Genomic DNA, 21663 nt, shown 5'->3' on the forward strand with positions numbered 1-21663 from the left:
AGGAGTAAATTAGAAAGTTGCTTAAAATTGCATGCTCTATCTGAATCACAAAAGAAAAAATTTGGGTTCAGTGTCCCTTTAAGTACATTACTTACATGAGCTCTCATTCAAATATAGTAAATAACAAATCTTGTAACATCCGCTAGCAAAACCTTACAAAATTAGTTTATTTTCCTCACATTATGTACATGGGTGCATTTCAGTTTTAAATAGAAGCATTTTTGCAATATTATTCCACTAGCAAAAATGCTTCTTGTAAAAGTTATCAGTTCTTCCGTAGCATACACACATAGGCCGTGAGTGCCCTGTGCACCAGTATTCAAAGACCACACCTTCTCAGAGTAAGTAGTGACTTGTATTATACAAATTAAGTACTCACTGATGCAATACACACCACTGTCAGCTCTGTGAGCAGGCATGCTGTTTGAATCTTGATCCACTAATCACTCACAGCATATGTGCATATGCAGTTAAAACAGTAATAACTTTTTAAGTCATCCGAAAGTCCAAAATACAAGAAAAAACGGTCAGCACTCAAAAAGCACTTGAAATGTAAAATCCTTTATTGAAATGACACGGAAGCGTGAGACAAATGATTACCTGATGCGTTTTGTGCCTACACCGGGCATGACTAAGTGCCCGGTGTAGGCACAAAACATGTCAGGTGATTATTTGTGTCACGCTCCCGTGTCATTTCAATAAAGGATTTTACATTTCAAGTGCTTTTTTGAGTGCTGGCCGTTTTTTCTTGTATTTTGGACTTTCGGATGACTCAGCCGTTCCGGTCCCACCCCACAACAGAATGGGAATTGTAGTCTTCCCCTCCCACCATACAGTTCTGGTATCCAGAGGAGAGTCAGCAGTCTGTTTGTAGCAGCGGTTCCGTTTGCAAACACATTGAGTAATACATTTTACAAGAAACATTTTTGCTAATTTAAGTATAATGCAAAAATGTATCTATATAAAACTGAAATGTACCTATGCACATTTCAGTTTTGACCTATAGCTTTAAAGAGAGCATACTAGTGTGAATAAGCTGCTACAAAAAGTATAAAAAAGGTTTTTATTAAAACTTAGATTAGCAGTATGTGCTCGTACAGAACACAGTGCAGATCTCTCTGCTAACTCCCATGCTGATTGTCAAGTAAGGTCAGTAGACTGTAGTCTTTGCAAATTTTATGCCCAAATGTATAGTCTAAAAAAACGAGGAAAGAAAAGTGCTGAATTGGAGATGGACAGAGCTCAATACCTTGTCCCACCCAGGGTGCAGCCTCATTTAGCACACTTATCAGCGATATAGAATTTTGCAGCACTATACAAACAAATGACAATAATAATTATGCCTTTTACAGAAGAGAACTGTCATGAAGTATATCAGTCTAATCCCATCCAAAAGAACAGTCCAGCTCCAAAATTCCAGGTAATTCTCTTTGTTCTCTTGGATTTGTACAGTTAATCTCAGATGTTGTTTGACCTGTATGGGCCACTAAATAGCGCTAGCATGTTATTGCCTTCCATGTCACTTTAAAGGGACATAAAACCCAATTTTTTTGTTTCATGATTTAGATAGAACATAACATTTTGAAAAGCTTTCTAATTTACTTCTATTATCATATTTTCTTCGTTTTCTTGTTATCCTTATTTGCAAAAGCAGAAATGAAAGCTCAAGAGTGTGCACGTGTCTGCAGCACTATATGGCAGCAGTTTTGCAACAATGTTATACATTAGCAGGAGCACTAGATGGCAGCACTATTTCCTGTTGTGTAGTGCTTCAGGCAAAGAATAACATGAGAATGAAATAAATTTGATAATAAAAGTAAATGGGAAACTTTTTAAAAATTGTATTCTCTATCTGAATAATGAAAGAAACAATTTGGGTTTAATGTCCTTTTAACTTCTAATTAGCCTTCTTATTACACAGCTTCTTCAATTTAATTCAAAATGAGTGCAGCCACTATACAGGGAGTGCAGAATTATTAGGCAAATTGTATTTTTGAGGATTAATTTTATTATTGAACAACAACCATGTTCTCAATGAACCCAAAAAACTCATTAATATCAAAGCTGAATATTTTTGGAAGTAGTTTTTAGTTTGTTTTTAGTTATAGCTATTTTAGGGGGATATCTGTGTGTGCAGGTGACTATTACTGTGCATAATTATTAGGCAACTTAACAAAAAACAAATATATACCCATTTCAATTATTTATTTTTACCAGTGAAACCAATATAACATCTCAACATTCACAAATATACATTTCTGACATTCAAAAACAAAACAAAAACAAATCAGTGACCAATATAGCCACCTTTCTTTGCAAGGACACTCAAAAGCCTGCCATCCATGGATTCTGTCAGTGTTTTGATCTGTTCACCATCAACATTGCGTGCAGCAGCAACCACAGCCTCCCAGACACTGTTCAGAGAGGTGTACGGTTTTCCCTCCTTGTAAATCACACATTTGATGATGGACCACAGGTTCTCAATGGGGTTCAGATCAGGTGAACAAGGAGGCCATGTCATTAGATTTTCTTCTTTTATACCCTTTCTTGCCAGCCAGGCTGTGGAGTACTTGGATGCGTGTGATGGAGCATTGTCCTGCATGAAAATCATGTTTTTCTTGATGGATGCAGACTTCTTCCTGTACCACTGCTTGAAGAAGGTGTCTTCCAGAAACTGGCAGTAGGACTGGGAGTTGAGCTTGACTCCATCCTCAACCCGAAAAGGCCCCACTAGCTCATCTTTGATGATACCAGCCCAAACCAGTACTCCACCTCCACCTTGCTGGCGTCTGAGTCGGACTGGAGCTCTCTGCCCTTTACCAATCCAGCCACGGGCCCATCTATCTGGCCCATCAAGACTCACTCTCATTTCATCAGTCCATAAAACCTTAGAAAAATCAGTCTTGAGATATTTCTTGGCCCAGTCTTGACGTTTCAGCTTGTGTGTCTTGTTCAGTGGTGGTCGTCTTTCAGCCTTTCTTACCTTGGCCATGTCTCTGAGTATTGCACACCTTGTGCTTTTGGGCACTCCAGTGATGATGCAGCTCTGAAATATGGCCAAACTGGTGGCAAGTGGCATCTTGGCAGCTGCACGCTTGACTTTTCTCAGTTCATGGGCAGTTATTTTGCGCCTTGGTTTTTCCACACGCTTCTTGCGACCCTGTTGACTATTTTGAATGAAACGCTTGATTGTTCGATGATCACGCTTCAGAAGCTTTGCAATTTTAAGATCGCTGCATCCCTCTGCAAGATATCTCACTATTTTTTACTTTTCTGAGCCTGTCAAGTCCTTCTTTTGACCCATTTTTCCAAAGGAAAGGAAGTTGCCTAATAATTATGCACACCTGATATAGGGTGTTGATGTCATTAGACCACAGCCCTTCTCATTACAGAGATGCACATCACCTAATATGCTTAATTGGTAGTAGGCTTTCGAGCCTATACAGCTTGGAGTAAGACAACATGCATAAAGAGGATGATGTGGTCAAAATACTAATTTGCCTAATAATTCTGCACTCCCTGTACTTACATAGTTCTGACATATCCCTCATCAGCTTAAATGTTTACTAGATACCTCACATTTTAAATCAGATTACATGTAACCATGATCAGCATTAGAATCTATAAAGCCTCATTAACTGAATTATTTTTTTCTCTCAAAATTTGAACATTTGCTTTGTATAACAAACGGGGCTCCAAATTCCTTTTGTAGTAGTGAATACAACAATGGTTTAATTGATTGTTTAATGATTGTACAATTTAATATATCACTATACTGACACTATTAATACATTTGTAAATCAGTCCTGTACCATAAATGTAGAACACAATAATAAAGAAACACACACTGGGCTGGGACATATGAATACTTACTCCTCTTTCCGCTTCAGTCTTTCCCTGGCTTGTTGGGCATGAGCCATGATAAACCATTGCAGTGATGCAGGATCACAAACCGTTGGTATATGAAAGTGTCCCAGCTCATGTAAGCGAGGCATGAACAGATCACTGTAATGTTTAAATCAAAGGAAATGATATTGCCAATATAAAATAGACATAAACATCACAGTTTATAACATGAAATACAGTCAGAGTCTATAATATGCTACATAGCTTCCTTATTTCACCTATGTTTCTTGATAAAATGTAACACAGTAGATGAAGACAAAAAGTCATTCAAGTTCATACTTTGCAAACCCTTTTTGCTCTATGTGTTTATAATAAAATCATGTGAACTGACACAATGATAAAAAACTAACGGCTAGATTACGAGTTTTGCGGTACGAGTGCAAAAGCAGCGTTAAGGCTCTTTTTCACTACCGCTGGTATTACGAGTCTTGCAGGTTTAGGTGCACCGCACACTTTTTTGGCCGTAACGCAACGTAACTACCACAGCTTTCAAAAAGTCCTTTTTCAAAGGGACTTCCTTTGCGCCGGTATTACGAGTCTGCCTGGGAGGCCAAAAAGTGAGCGGTACACCCTAAAACTTCAAGATCCATAACGTAAACTGAAAGTCAGTAGTTATGAGTGTTACGCTACAAAGCTGTAACATAAAACTAAAAAGTACACTAACACCTATAAACTACCTATTAACCCCTAAACCGAGGCCCTCCCGCATCGCAAACACTAAAATTATTAACCCCTAATCTGCCGCTCCGGACATCGCCGCCACTATAATAAACATATTAACCCCTAAACCACCATACTCCCGCATCGCAAACACTAGTTAAATATTATTAACCCTCAATCGGCCGCCCCTAACATCACTGCCACCTACCTACATTTATTAACCCCTAATCTGCCACCCCCAACGTCGCCGCCACTATACTAAATTTATTAACCCCTAAACCTAACCCTTAAGTCTTACCCTAACCATAACACCCACTAACTTTAATGTAGTTAAAATAAATCTAAATAAAACCTACTATTAATAACTAAATAATTCCTATTTAAAACTAAATACTTACCTGTAAAATAAACCCTAAGCTTGCTACAATATAACTAATAGTTACATTGTATCTAGCTTAGGTTTTATTTTTATTTCACAGGCAAGTTTGTATTTATTTTAACTAGGTAGAATAGTTACTAAATAGTTATTTACTATTTACAAACTACCTAGCTAAAATTACATAAATTAAATACAATTAACTAAATTACAAAAAAAACAAACAAACACTAAATTACACAAAATAAAAAGATATTATCAGATATTTAAACTAATTACACCTAATCTAATAGCCCTATCAAAATAAAAAAAGGCAAAAAGGGCCTTTTGCGGGGCATTGCCCAAAGAAATCAGCTCTTTTACCTGTAAAAAAAAAATACAACCAACCCCCAACAGTAAATCCCACCACCCACACAACCAACCCCCCAAATAAAATCCTAACTAAAAAACCTAAGCTACCCATTGCCCTGAAAAGGGCATTTGGATGGGCATTGCCCTTAAATGGGCATTTAGCTCTTTTTCCGCCCAAACCCTAATCTGAAAATAAAACGCACTCAATAAACCCTTAAAAAAGCCTAACACTAACCCCCGAAGATTCACTTACAGTTTTTGAAGACCCGACATCCATCCTCAATGAAGCCGGCAGAAGTCTTCATCCAACCGGGCAGAAGTCTTCATCCAGACGGCATCTTCTATCTTCATCCATCCGGCGCAGAGCGGGTCCATCTTCAAGTCATTCGGCGCGGAGCATCCTCTTCAATCGACGTCTTCTTGAACAATGAATTCTCCTTTAAAGGACGTCATCCAAGATGGCGTCCCTTGAATTCCGATTGGCTGATAGAATTCTAATCTTCTAATCTTGGATGACGTCATTTAAAGGAGAATTCACTGTTCAAAAAGATGTTGATTGAAGAGAATGCTCCACGCTGGATGTCTTGAAGATGGACCCGCTCCGCACCGGATGGATGAAGATAGAAGATGCCGTCTGGATGAAGACTTCTGCCCGGTTGGATGAAAACTTCTGCCCGGTTGGATGAAGACTTCTGCCGCTTCGTTGAGGACTTCTGCCGGCTTCGTTAAAGATGGATGTCGAGTCTTCAAAAACTGTAAGTGGATCTTTGGGGGTTAGTGTTAGGCTTTTTAAAGGGTTTATTGGGTGGGTTTTATTTTTAGATTAGGGTTTGGGTGGAAAAAGAGCTAAATGCCCTTTTAAGGGCAATGTCCATCCAAATGTCCTTTTCAGGGTAATGGGGAGTTTAGGTTTTTTAGTTAGGATTTTATTTGGATTTTATTTGGGGGGTTGGTTGTGTGGGTGGTGGGTTTTACTGTTGGGGGGTCGTTTTTTTACAGGTAAAAGAGGTGATTTCTTTGGGGCAATGCCCCGCAAAAGGCCATTTTAAGGGCTATTGGTAGTTTAGTTTAGGTTTTTTTTTATTTTGGGGGGCTTTTTTTTATTTTGATAGGGCTATTAGATTAGGTGTAATTAGTTTAAATATCTGATCATTTCTTTTTTTATTTTGTGTAATTTAGTGGGTTTTTTTTGTAATTTAGTTAATTGTATTTAATTTATGTAATTGATTTAATTGTAGTGTAAGGTTAGGTGTTAGTGTAAGACAGGTTAGGTTTTATTTTACAGGTAAATTTGTATTTATTTTAGCTAGGTAGTTAGTAAATAGTTAATAACTATTTAGTAACTATTCTGATCAAAGAAAAAGGAGAGGGCGCCTCATAGTATGAATAAGTCTTGATAAGACCATATAGTACAAATTGAGAAGGCTTACCGGATAAAGATGCACCGTACTAGTGACCGGTGCCAGTAGACAGACTAACTCTTAACAGTGGTTAGCACACTGATATGGCTCGTTGGTTCCACTGTGTCTGGATCTGTACCAGAATAGTCTCAGCTGTGCTCCAGGAACTGGCAGTGTTCGAATAAAAGCCTGTCATTTTTACTTTGATCGGAAGTTGTCATTGCTTTTTGATCGCACAGCAAGCTAACAGCTACACTAACCCACTGTTTGGGATAAGGGTTCCTCGAGCACAGCCGAGACTATTCCGGTACAGATCCAGACACAGTGGAACCAACGAGCCATATCAGTGTGCTAACCACTGTCAAGAGTTAGTCCGCCTGCTGGCACCGGTCACTAGTACGGTGCATTTTTATCTGGTAAGCCTTCTCAATTTGTACCATATGGTCTTATCAAGACTTATTCACACTATGAGGCGCCCTCTCCTTTTAATTTGATCACCTAGATATCCCACACACCGGGAACCAGAGGAGCGGTCCAATCTTCAGATCTTGCCAAGACGGTTTCACAATCGTTGATCAGTCACCAATTTGGGTGATTTTTCCCCTCCGGGAGTTAAACTTTATATATCATATTATCTGAACATTGACTTTTGTGTATACACGCTCTTAACAGTATTTATCAGCGCGCCCCTTTCCAAGTTTCCATTCGGGGAATTTGTTTAGTAACTATTCTACCTAGTTAAAATAAATACAAATGTACCTGTAGAATAAAAATAAAACCTAAGAAAGCTACAATGTAACTATTAGTTATATTGTAGCTATCTTAGGGTTTATTTTACAGTTTTAAATAGGAATTATTTAGTTATTAATAGTAGGTTTTATTCAGATTTATTTTAATTACATTAAAGTTAGTGGGTGTTAGGGTTAGACTTGGGGTTAGGTTTAGGGGTTAATAAATTTAGGTAGGTGTCAGCGATATTGGGGGCAGCAGATTAGGGTTTAATAAGTATAATATAGGTGTCGGCGATGTCGGGGGCGGCAGATTAGGGGTTAATAAGTATAATGTAGGTGTCGGCGATGTTGGGGGTGGCAGATTAGGAGTTAATAAATATAATGTAGGTGTCGACGATGTCTGGGGGTTAATAAGTGTAAGTAGGTGGCGGCGACATTGGGGGCGGCAGATTAGGGGTTAATAAGTGTAGGTAGGTGGCAGCGATGTCGGGGGCGGCAGATTAGGGGCTAATAAGTGTAATGTAGGTGTCGGTGATGTCAGGGGCAGCAGATTAGGGGTGTTTAGACTCAGGGTTCATGTTAGGTGTAAACATACATTTTTTTTCCCCATAGTAATCAATGGGGCTGCGTTACGGAACTTTACGTTCCTTTATTGCAGGTGTTAGGCTTTTTTTCAGCCGGCTCTCCCTATTGATGTCTATGGCGAAATCGTGCACGAGCATGTAAAACCAGCTTTTTTTTTAACAATAATTTTTTATTGTTTTCTGAATAAAACATTACAATAAACTTTAAAAACATAATTTATGCTTACCTGATAAATTCCTTTCTTCTGTTGTGTGATCAGTCCACGGGTCATCATTACTTCTGGGATATAACTCCTCCCCAACAGGAAATGCAAGAGGATTCACCCAGCAGAGCTGCATATAGCTCCTCCCCTCTACGTCAGTCCCAGTCATTCGACCAAGAAACAACGAGAAAGGAGTAACCAAGGGTGAAGTGGTGACTGGAGTATAATTTAAAAGATATTTACCTGCCTTAAAACAGGGCGGGCCGTGGACTGATCACACAACAGAAGAAAGGAATTTATCAGGTAAGCATAAATTATGTTTTCTTCTGTTATGTGTGATCAGTCCACGGGTCATCATTACTTCTGGGATACCAATACCAAAGCAAAAGTACACGGATGACGGGAGGGATAGGCAGGCTCATTATACAGAAGGAACCACTGCCTGAAGAACCTTTCTCCCAAAAATAGCCTCCGAAGAAGCAAAAGTGTCAAATTTGTAAAATTTGGAAAAAGTATGAAGCGAAGACCAAGTTGCAGCCTTGCAAATCTGTTCAACAGAGGCCTCATTCTTAAAGGCCCAAGTGGAAGCCACAGCTCTAGTGGAGTGAGCTGTAATTCTTTCAGGAGGCTGCTGTCCAGCAGTCTCATAGGCTAAACGTATTATGCTACGAAGCCAAAAAGAGAGAGAGGTAGCAGAAGCTTTTTGACCTCTCCTCTGTCCAGAGTAAACGACAAACAAGGAAGAAGTTTGGCGAAAATCTTTAGTTGCCTGCAAGTAGAACTTGAGGGCACGAACTACATCCAGATTGTGTAAAAGACGTTCCTTCTTTGAAGAAGGATTTGGACACAAGGATGGGACAACAATCTCTTGATTGATGTTCCTGTTAGTGACTACCTTAGGTAAGAACCCAGGTTTAGTACGCAGAACTACCTTGTCTGAGTGAAAAATCAGATAAGGGGAATCACAATGTAAGGCTGATAACTCAGAGACTCTTCGAGCCGAGGAAATAGCCATTAAAAACAGAACTTTCCAAGATAACATTTTTATATCAATGGAATGAAGGGGTTCAAACGGAACACCCTGTAAAACGTTAAGAACTAAGTTTAAACTCCATGGTGGAGCAACAGCTTTAAACACAGGCTTGATCCTAGCTAAAGCCTGACAAAAGGACTGGACGTCTGGATTTTCTGACAGACGTCTGTGTAACAAGATGGACAGAGCTGAAATCTGTCCCTTTAATGAACTAGCTGATAAACCCTTTTCTAAACCTTCTTGTAGAAAAGACAATATCCTAGCGATCCTAACCTTACTCCAGGAGTAACCTTTGGATTCGCACCAGTATAGGTATTTCCGCCATATTTTATGGTAAATCCTTCTGGTAACAGGCTTCCTAGCCTGAATCAGGGTATCAATAACCGACTCAGAAAAACCACGTTTTGATAAAATCAAGCGTTCAATTTCCAAGCAGTCAGCTTCAGAGAAGTTAGATTTTGATGTTTGAATGGACCCTGTATCAGAAGGTCCTGTCTCAGAGGTAGAGACCAAGGCGGACAGGATGACATGTCCACTAGATCTGCATACCAAGTCCTGCGTGGCCAAGCAGGTGCTATTAGAATTACTGATGCTCTCTCCTGTTTGATTTTGGCAATCAATCGAGGAAGCAGCGGGAAGGGTGGAAACACCTAAGCCATCCTGAAGTTCCAAGGTGCTGTCAAAGCATCTATCAGAACTGCTCCCGGATCCCTGGATCTGGACCCGTAGCGAGGAAGTTTGGCGTTCTGGCGAGACGCCATGAGATCTATCTCTGGTTTGCCCCAACGTCGAAGTATTTGGGCAAAGACCTCCGGATGAAGTTCCCACTCCCCCGGATGAAGAGTCTGGCGACTCAAGAAATCCGCCTCCCAGTTCTCCACTCCCGGGATGTGGATTGCTGACAGGTGGCAAGAGTGAGACTCTGCCCAGCGAATTATCTTTGATACTTCCATCATTGCTAGGGAGCTTCTTGTCCCTCCCTGATGGTTGATGTAAGCTACAGTCGTGATGTTGTCCGACTGAAACCTGATGAACCCCCGAGTTATTAACTGGGGCCAAGCCAGAAGGGCATTGAGAACTGCTCTCAATTCCAGAATGTTTATTGGAAGGAGACTCTCCTCCTGATTCCATAGTCCCTGAGCCTTCAGAGAATTCCAGACAGCGCCCCAACCTAGTAGGCTGGCGTCTGTTGTTACAATTGTCCAGTCTGGCCTGCTGAATGGCATTCCCCTGGACAGGTGTGGCCGATGAAGCCACCATAGAAGAGAATTTCTGGTCTCTTGATTCAGATTCAGAGTAGGGGACAAATCTGAGTAATCCCCATTCCACTGACTTAGCATGCATAGTTGCAGCGGTCTGAGGTGTAGGCGTGCAAAAGGTACTATGTCCATTGCCGCTACCATTAAGCCGATCACCTCCATGCATTGAGCTACTGACGGGTGTTGAATGGAATGAAGGACGCGGCATGCATTTTGAAGTTTTGTTAACCTGTCTTCTGTCAGGTAAATCTTCATTTCTACAGAATCTATAAGAGTCCCCAAGAATGGAACTCTTGTGAGAGGAAAGAGAGAACTCTTCTTTTCGTTCACTTTCCATCCATGCGACCTTAGAAATGCCAGAACTAACTCTGTATGAGACTTGGCAGTTTGAAAGCTTGAAGCTTGTATTAGAATGTCGTCTAGGTACGGAGCTACCGAAATCCCTCGCGGTCTTAGTACCGCTAGAAGGGCACCCAGAACCTTTGTGAAGATTCTTGGAGCCGTAGCCAATCCGAATGGAAGAGCTACAAACTGGTAGTGCCTGTCTAAGAAGGCAAACCTTAGATACCGGTGATGATCTTTGTGGATCGGTATGTGAAGGTAAGCATCCTTTAAATCCACTGTGGTCATGTACTGACCCTCTTGGATCATGGGTAAAATAGTCCGAATAGTTTCCATTTTGAACGATGGAACTCTTAGTAATTTGTTTAGAGTCTTTAAATCTAAGATTGGCCTGAAAGTTCCCTCTTTTTTGGGAACCACAAACAGGTTTGAGTAGAACCCTTGTCCTTGTTCCGACCACGGAACCGGATGGATCACTCCCATTGTTAACAGATCTTGTACGCAGCGTAGAAACGCTTCTTTCTTTATCTGGTTTGTTGACAACCTTGACAGATGAAATCTCCCTCTTGGGGGAGATAATTTGAAGTCTAGAAGGTATCCCTGAGATATGATCTCTAGTGCCCAGGGATCCTGAACATCTCTTGCCCAGGCCTGGGCGAAGAGAGAGAGTCTGCCCCCTACTAGATCCGGTCCCGGATCGGGGGCTCTCGGTTCATGCTGTCTTTGGGGCAGCAGCAGGTTTCCTGGCCTGCTTGCTTTTGTTCCAGGACTGGTTAGGCTTCCAGCCTTGCCTGTAACGAGCAACAGCTCCTTCCTGTTTTGGTGCAGTGGAGGTTGATGCTGCTCCTGTTTTGAAATTCCGAAAGGGACGAAAATTAGACTGTCTAGCCTTAGCTTTGGCCTTGTCTTGAGGTAGGGCGTGGCCCTTACCTCCCGTAATGTCAGCGATAATTTCTTTCAAACCGGGCCCGAATAAGGACTGCCCCTTGAAAGGTATATTAAGTAATTTGGACTTAGAAGTAACATCAGCTGACCAGGATTTTAGCCACAGTGCCCTGCGTGCCTGTATGGCGAATCCTGAGTTCTTAGCCGTAAGTTTGGTTAAATGTACTACGGCCTCCGAAATGAAAGAATTAGCTAGTTTAAGGACTCTAAGCCTGTCCGTAATGTCGTCTAGCGTAGAGGAACTAAGGTTCTCTTCAAGCGACTCAATCCAAAATGCTGCCGCAGCCGTAATCGGCGCGATACATGCAAGGGGTTGTAATATAAAACCTTGTTGAACAAACATTTTCTTAAGGTAACCCTCTAATTTTTTATCCATTGGATCTGAGAAAGCACAGCTATCCTCCACCGGGATAGTGGTACGCTTAGCTAAAGTAGAAACTGCTCCCTCCACCTTGGGGACCGTTTGCCATAAGTCCCGAGTGGTGGCGTCTATTGGAAACATCTTTCTAAATATTGGAGGGGGTGAGAACGGCACACCGGGTCTATCCCACTCCTTAGTAACAATTTCAGTTAGTCTCTTAGGTATAGGAAAAACGTCAGTACTCGCCGGTACCGCAAAGTATTTATCCAACCTACACAGTTTCTCTGGTATTGCAACAGTGTTACAATCGTTGAGAGCTGCTAAGACCTCCCCTAGTAGTACACGGAGGTTCTCCAATTTAAATTTAAAATTTGAAATATCTGAGTCCAATCTGTTTGGATCAGAACCGTCACCCACAGAATGAAGCTCTCCGTCCTCATGCTCTGCGAGCTGTGACGCAGTATCAGACATGGCCCTAGCATTGTCAGCGCACTCTGTTCTCACCCCAGAGTGATCACGCTTGCCTCTTAGTTCAGGTAATTTAGACAAAACTTCAGTCATAACAGTAGCCATATCTTGTAATGTTATCTGTAATGGCCGCCCAGATGTACTAGGCGCCAAAATATCACGCACCTCCCGGGCGGGAGATGCAGGTACTGTCGCGTGAGGCGAGTTAGTCGGCATAACTCTCCCCTCGCTGTTTGGTGAAATTTGTTCACATTGTACAGATTGACTTTTATTTAAAGTAGCATCAATACAGTTAGTACATAAATTTCTATTGGGCTCCACCTTGGCATTGGAACAAATGACACAGATATCTTCCTCTGAGTCAGACATGTTTAACACACTAGCAAAAAACTTACAACTTGGTTATAATCTTTTTTAGCAAAAAACGTACTGTGCCTCAAAGAGGTACTAACGATTAAATGACAGTTGAAATAATGAACTGAAAAACAGTTATTGCATCAAATTTTAAAACAACACAACTTTTAGCAAAGGTTTGTTCCCATTAGTAAAAAACAACACTAATTAAATTTGTACATAAGAAAACAAAACAACGTTTTTTTTATACACAGTCACTATAAGAATTCTCACAGCTCTGCTGAGAGAATTTACCTCCCTTCAAAGAAGTTTGAAGACCCCTGAGATCTGTCAGAAATGAACCGGATCATGCAGGACATATAAAAGTAGCTGACTGGAATTTTTTGATGCGTAGCAAAGAGCGCCAAAAACGGCCCCTCCCTCTCCCACACAGCAGTGAAGAGAAACGAAACTGTCACAATTAAAGCAAAAAACTGCCAAGTGGAAAATAATGCCCAAACATTTATTCACACAGTACCTCAGCAATGTAAACGATTCTACATTCCAGCAAAAACGTTTAACATGAGAATAGTTATTAAAAGGATTAGTGACCTTAACACAGTAGTTCCGGTGAAATACCATCCCCAGAATACTGAAGTGTATACATACATGTCATTTTAACGGTATGGCAGGCTTTTCTCATCAATTCCATTCAGAAAATAAAAACTGCCACATACCTCAATGCAGATTCATCTGCCCGCTGTCCCCTGATCTGAAGCCTTTACCTCCCTCAGATGGTCGAGAACAGCAATATGATCTTAACGACTCCGGTTAAAATCATAGTAAAAAATCTCTGTCAGATTCTTCCTCAAACTCTGCCAGAGAAGTAATAACACGCTCCGGTGCTATTTTAAAATAACAAACTTTTGATTGAAGTCATAAAAACTAAGTATAATCACCATAGTCCTCTCACACATCCTATCTAGTCGTTGGGTGCAAGAGAATGACTGGGACTGACGTAGAGGGGAGGAGCTATATGCAGCTCTGCTGGGTGAATCCTCTTGCATTTCCTGTTGGGGAGGAGTTATATCCCAGAAGTAATGATGACCCGTGGACTGATCACACATAACAGAAGAAACATATACATATATATATATATATATAGCAATGTCCAAAAGGAATGCACTCACCAATCCAGAATGTGTAGTACCGGGGTGCTGTGTAGAAAATAGCAAAGTTGAAATCCATTCATCCAGAACAGAACACTGCACTCACCGGATTTTCATAGAAAGAAAAAGTCCTTTTATTGATACAAAGTTAAAACATGAATAACCCCAAACGTTTCGGCACCCACTGGCGCCTTGTTCACTGGGAGCTAAAGTGCAAAAAAGTGTATAGTGTTCACCACTGTGATAGGCTGAGTTTTTTACTATGTATTTACATCCAGGTGGGCGTGAAGGCGACGATATACGTGACGTAGCAATTACGTAGCCAATGGTTGTATTGGTTAGTATAATTAGCCATGTGCTTGCAGGGGGCGTGTTGTTCTCCCGATAGCGTGTCACGTTACCCACGCTGTGTGCATTAACATAGTTTAAACATTGGATATGTGTTTGTTTTTAATTTAGATAGCAACATCATTAGGGCTTATTTAATTATGATCTTGGATATATTACTTGTTTGGTGTAATAGTAATGATGACGATGCTTGAATAGGAGGCTGTTAAAGTAAAGTTAGGATGAGTACTAACAGGTGTTAAAGATCGTTGATGATTGGCCTTAGCACTGTGAACTAAGAGCACTATGGGTATTTATAGAGGTGGGGGTAGTGGTGAACACTATACACTTTTTTGCACTTTAGCTCCCAGTGAACAAGGCGCCACAGTGGGTGTCAAAACGTTTGGGGTTATTCATGTTTTAACTTTGTATCAATAAAAGGACTTTTTATTCCTATAAAAATCTGGTGAGTGCAGTTTTCTGTTCTGGATGAATGGATTTCAACTTTGCTATTTTCTACACAGCACCCCGGTACTACACATTCTGGATTGGTGAGTGCAATGCTTTTTGAAAATTGCTTTATGTGAATTTTCTGAATTGCACCCCACACACAGATTTTGCTATGTGGACTGACATTGCCTTGATAAGGATAATTTTCGACTGTGATTTATGAACTGGATATAGTAATTACTACATTTGCCTTTTACCATATGTGCAATTGGTTTTATTGAAGACAAAATCGGCTGATTGCTTTTGCATTAGTAAGGTTGGTTTGGGCCTCAAGATTTTAAGTGGCTTTTTAACGTTTATATATATTTTTGGGACTGTTCTATAATGGAGATGGCAACTGCCTCTCAACAGATGGCTAACACAGATTATGATGACTCTGTTAACAAAGATTCTTTCATCTTCTCAGAGGAGGATGCTGAACGCATACGTGTAGTGGCTGACCTTCATGAGCTGAGGGGTGAGTTACCCTTGGATGTGTATCACACGTTATTAAATTTACAAAAAAAAGAACTTGACCACCATTTACATTTAGTCTATTTATCTAATTATCATAGAAACAGGCAGATCCCTAGAGGTTTTCGGATTAGGAATATTCCCACTATAGGCAGAACTAATCCCGATTTCTGCAGGAAATGGTGCTCAATATTAAATACAAGTTCCTATGATCTCATTCTCCTAGTAATTGAAGAAACCAATAGATTATGTGTGCTAGTTAAAAAGGAGATTAAACAAATCAAGCAGACCAGTTACCACATTATAACTGAGGATAGCAGTGAAAATTGGGTCAATAAATTAGAGATACAGTACAATTGGCTAAATATAAAAATGATTTGCTGAATTTTAAGAATAGCAAATTAGTTACCGTAGAAACTGATTATCGGGAGAAAAGACTTTAGTGGCTATATGGTAAGGAGGAAACACAATATCAATTTAGACGTAGAAGACAATACAGAGGTAGAAAGATTGTGGACACGGTAGATAGTAGTGGTGGAGAGACATCTGAGGGTGACAACAGTAGTCAAAACAGAAAAGCTCAATTTGAGTGGCCCTTTAGGAGGGATAACCAGTCGGTCGGCAGGCAAACCCCCCATACCTTTGACAAAAAACGATGGAGGAGCCACGTTAGAAGGGGAGACCACAAAGAAAAAACTTCCCAAATGCAAATGAATATTGTGTACAACTTAAGTGATCATGTGTTGATTGAGGGTGAAATGAAGGTTCTCAACAGGGGTCTGTCCTTTGTCCCTACTCCCAAAATAGACAAATTTAGGACAAATGTTGATATTTACAAGTTGCAGAGACCACTCAAATTACGTGATTTTTTTCATGACAAGGCACAGACAATTGTTGACACCTTCAGGTCACCTTCTATCTTTGAGCCCTCCACTACTCATCCTTCATTACGCAGTTTCATTAGGATATTGACCAGTGATTGTGAGCAAGCCCAGATAGAAACACATTTCTCTAATTTGGATAGAGAGGAGACGTTAGCACTACAGAGCCTTAAATATGACAAGAATATCATCATACAGGCTGACGATAAAGGCGGCTCTATAGTTTTTCAAAATTATTGTGACTATAGAAAAGAAGTACACAGACAATTGACGGACACCACAGTTTATAATAAATTGAGAGGAAACCCGACCAATAGCTTTCAGAAAGCATTAACAGTGATTCTTGATTGTGGTTTAGAGGCAGGATATGTAAATGAAAAGGAATATGAGTTTATGAATGTGTGATACCCGATAATACCGGTATTATATCCACTACCGAAAATTCATAAGTCACTGGAGAATCCTCCTTGCAGACCTATTGTGTCTGCCAGAGGATCTCTTTGTTCACATGTGGCTGAATATATTGATCACCATCTTCAGCCTGTTGTAAAGGAATCCTTTTCTTTTTTGCTTGACTCTGCCACCTTGATCAGAAGTCTGTTGGATATCACGTGGCTCGAACATGATGATCTTCTGGTCACGATGGATGTTGACAGCCTGTATACGGTCATTCCTCATGTGGAGGGTATGCAGGCTGTCAGATCCATCTTGAGCACTTCCTTGGCATATGCGGGCCCGCCCATTGAATTTTTTGTTGGAACTATTAACATTCTGTCTAGAAAAGAACTATTTCAAGTTTGAAGATGATTTTTATCTCCAGATAACAGGAACCGCTATGGGTTCAAATATGGCACCAGCATATGCCAACTTACATATGCTATGGTATGAAACACATGTCATGAGAACGCTAACTATTCCCCAGATTAAATTCTACGTTAGATATATTGATGATGTGTTCCTAGTATGTAGGGGGTCCACAGACTCACTTATTGCTTGGATAGACATGTTGAATAGTACTAACTCCCCTATTAGATTTAAGTTCGAGTTTGATAGGGTCAACATATCTTTTTTGGATCTTAATATTATCAAACATGATGACAATGATACGTTTACCTTTACCACAACACTATATACTAAGCCTACAGATAAAAATGATTTATTATCTGCACAAAGTTTTAACCCATTACATCAAAAAAAGAGTGTGATCTCTTCTCAGCTCATGAGGGTGGCACGTAATAACACACTGGAAGAAACTAGGAAGGTACAAGAGAATGATATGAAGATGAAATTAAAACAGAGGGGCTATCAGTCTAAAGCTATCACTGAGGCCCATAACCAACTTACTGATACTACTGCACAAAGGGTAATCTGAGAGAACAAAGACAGAGAGAGTGAACTTTGTAACAACTTATTCACCTTTACACAAGGCGATTGAACAATACATTAAAAGGAATTGGAATATAGTCAAGTCAGATAAAGCGTTACCATTCACACAAATGGAAGCTCCAAGGGTGGTCTACAAGAAGGCACCCAACCTAAGGGATCTATTAGTGCACAATGATCCTGTGACCTGTTATCAAAAAGGCACCTGGACAGATGGGAAAAGGAAGTTGGGATGCTATAAATGTGGAGATTGCACCACCTGTAACAGCATGCTCACCAGACCAAGCTTCCATCACCCATACACAGGGAAGAAGTATAAGATACATCATCGATTATCATGCACAAGTGAATTTGTGATGTATACACTTTCTTGTCCGTGCTCCCTGGTGTATGTGGGTAAGACCTGAACCACATTCAGAGAGAGGATGGCAAACTATCACTGCTCCATTCGAGAGGGCATCAAGAAAGAAACCTCTGACCAGCCGGTTGCACAACATTTTGTGCAAGCAGGCCACACTGTGGCCAGTATGAGAACTATGCTGATAGACCATGTACCTCACTTGAGGAGAGGAGGAAATAGACACAAAAAGTTGTTACAAACTGAAACAGTGGATATATCGATTAAATTGTTCCCAATTATTTTTCATTTTACCTGCTGGAGTGTATTAAATTGTTTACAAGTAGCTCCTTTACCCCTATTTTGTCCTTTGAAATAGCTGATTTAGCCTGTGGTTTCCCAACCTATACTGAAAGTTTTGATACTGGAGTCTCAGCTATTGAATAGTCTAAGTAAACACAGCCAGCAGAATAAATTACACTCACAGTGGGGTGCAGGATAGTTTAGTAATAACATGATAATTTTCCATTGTTCTGAAATCTCATTTAGAAATCCATCAGAGATTCCAGAGATATGCGAATATTTAAAAGTGGACTGTCCGGAGCTTCCAAATCCACCTCAGGAGAGCAGCATATCTCATACCTCCACGCAGCAAGGATCTTCATCTAGGGGGAAATGGTTGAAAGTTCCAAAGAAAAAGCAAAAAACATGAGTTTCATATGACTCAGTAGTTTGACTACAGGAAACCTGCTGGAAGAGCTCATCAGCAGCATCATCATAATGAGGGACTTCACCTGATAGGAATCTCTCTGCAGAAGACGATCTACAGAGGAGTATAGCTTTTTATATGTATACTGCTTTAGAGGTTGCTGTGACTGCTTTGATTCAAGATGGACATACCCAATGGGTAAAAGGGGGTGGAAGGGGATGGGAAGAAGAGGTGAAAAGACACAGTAGAGATCCGTACTTCCCGGCTAAGGCAGCCAAATTCAGAACTTTACTGTAGACCTTTGTATTGTAAACAATGTATATCACTCCTATTATTGTGCACTCAAGGATCTACCCTAGGAAATCTGCGCACACTTTCAGAATAGAATATACTTACAACATATATCATTGCCATGCACATTAACCCCAATGTGTATTTTTTCAATGCCAGAAGTTTATAGTTCTGAGTTACATTTTTTTTGCAGATGTTTTTATGCAATATGTTACTGTTTTATTTATGATGGTTTATCCAGCATGGATTTATTCATGCTGTAAACTTGCTATGTTTAATTGGTCACTGATTTGCCATCTACACTCATGCTTGTTTGTTGTGTCATGCAGGTTGAGGAGGAGAATTGAGAATTACACTAAAGTACCCACTCTAGCGATATGTTCCGGTTCAGCAAAACCTGGGCGGAATAGGGGTCACTCACTCCAACACACATGTAGGACAGAAGGCATTAACCATTCTAATTGCTACAGCTTTTACACTGTCAATGGATTCTTGGGCCATTAATTTGTCATCGCATAATGTCAGAGGGCTGAACTCAGACATTAAACGCAGGACAGCACTTACACAGTATAAGCTTCTAAAAGCTAATGTGATTTTCCTCTAGGAAACACACTTTTTAAACTCACAGAAACCCAGATATTGGACAAGGGAATTTCCACATCACTACCATGCCACAACTGATTCTAAAAAACTAGGGGTTTCAATACTCATACATTCCTCTATACCCTATATACATACCGAAACAATCGAGGACAAAGAAGGCAGATTTTTAATAGTTAGTTAGAGGCCAGATCCAAAATACTGACATTTTATTCTGCAAGGTTTATGCCCCTAATGATAAGCAAGATGCCTTCTTCTAACAAATAGCACAACAGCTAACAAGTTGGTCTCAGACAAGGACAATACTAGCGGGGGATTTCAATGTGGATCTCGCGTCGCACCTCAGAAATCGCCTCCACTTAATAACCCACAAACAAAACAGACAATATAAAATAACTAAAGTGATATTAAACCACCTAGCGACACATTCCTTAATTGATTCTTGGGAAACCCTGTACAAAAACACCACATACTATTCAGCGGCACATAAGACATACACAAAGCTAGATTACATATTCGTCAGCCAAATTTTACAGCCCACCCTAGACTCAGCTACTATACACTCCTGTGTGTGGTCGGACCACTCAATAATACAACAAATTGGGGGGCTTGCAGAACTCTAATAGGACCAAATCCTGGACGTATGACCCCTCCTGTCTGAAGGACCCTATAATTCAACAGGCTATCACACGATACATGTTGGAGTATTGGGAAAATAATACAGGGACGACGGACAACCCTATTTCGACATGGGCTGCTCACAAAACCTTTTTAAGAAGGCTACTCATAAAATAAATAAATCAGCCTTTATCAAGAAGACAAACACCCAAAGATTAGTGCTCCAAGGAGAAACAACACAGACTCACACAATCTAAGGCCATTCTAAAACAACTACAGGATAAACGCACAACATTAGCCAACTTACTCAATGACCAAGCGGTTAAAGCAGCATTTCGACTTAAAGCTAACTACTATATATACTCTAATAAACCAGATAGATACATGGCAAACAAAATCCGCGAAAAACTGAGATTAGAGGCTATATCCCAATTTCAGAAAGATGACGGCACCATAACCACACATCCACAAGAGATAGTGGATTGTTTTGCCAAATACTACAGTGACTTATACGACAGAACTAAGGTGACTCAATCCACACAGACTACAACCCTATTAGCACAATTCTTAGACAAGGCCCAACTACCTTCTTTAACAGAGACGAACAGAGATAATTTAAATCAGGCAATAATGATAGCGGAGGTTCAGCGGGCCAATAAAGACCTGAAACCAGGCAAGGCCCCTGGGTCCTGATGGTCTCCCGGGGGAATATTGCAAATTGATTAAGTCCTCTTTACTTCCCTATCTAGTCAAATTCTCCAATCATATTATGCAGGGACACGAGATACCCCCCCCCGAGATTCTCAGAGCCAGGATAGTTGTAATACCCAACCAGGAAAGAATTCGAAGTGGTGAACTAGCTATAGACCCATATCTCTCATAAACCAGGACCTAAAGATATTAACCAAGATATTGGCAAATAGACTCAAACCCATTTTACCAGATATAGTTCACCCGGATCTGGTTGGATTTGTGGCAGGTAGAAAGGCGCCAGATAATGTTAGACACATAATCACAACTATTGGTTCTATCAATGGACGCGGATAAGGCGCTTAATAGAATTGAATCGATATACATGTTTTCAGTTTTGGACAAGATGGGATTCACGGGACCCTTTACTACAGCTCTACAAAGTATATATTCCAAACCCACAGCTACAGTCAGAGCTATAGATCATCACTCCAGGCTCATACATATAAAAAAACGGCATGAAACAGGGATGATATTCTTTAATATGTTTTGTGATGATCTTTGAATATAAAATATTTTAACATAAAGGACAGTTAAAAATACGTTGTTTTTTTTTCTAGTCACAAGATCACATCTGAATGCAAAATTAAATACTGGTATATTAAAGTTTGATTATGAAAGAATATTCATCCTTGCAGCTTTGTGAATAGTCATTAACTGTTCATGCCATGTAGACACACACA

The 21663-nt window shown here is 40.3% G+C and overlaps 1 protein-coding gene across 1 annotated transcript in view; it reads right to left on the bottom strand.

The window, feature by feature from the left end:
• The window catches only part of TCAIM (T cell activation inhibitor, mitochondrial), a 131364-nt gene that overhangs the window by 6002 nt on the left and 103699 nt on the right, over nucleotides 1-21663 (bottom strand). The window contains exon 10 of the mRNA XM_053714262.1: nucleotides 3874-4005. Coding sequence (XP_053570237.1) covers nucleotides 3874-4005 — 132 coding nt within the window. The remainder of the gene's footprint in view (nucleotides 1-3873; nucleotides 4006-21663) is intronic.

The sequence above is a fragment of the Bombina bombina genome, chromosome 5 (genome assembly GCF_027579735.1).
Source record: "Bombina bombina isolate aBomBom1 chromosome 5, aBomBom1.pri, whole genome shotgun sequence".
NCBI classification, from domain to species: Eukaryota; Metazoa; Chordata; class Amphibia; order Anura; family Bombinatoridae; genus Bombina; species Bombina bombina.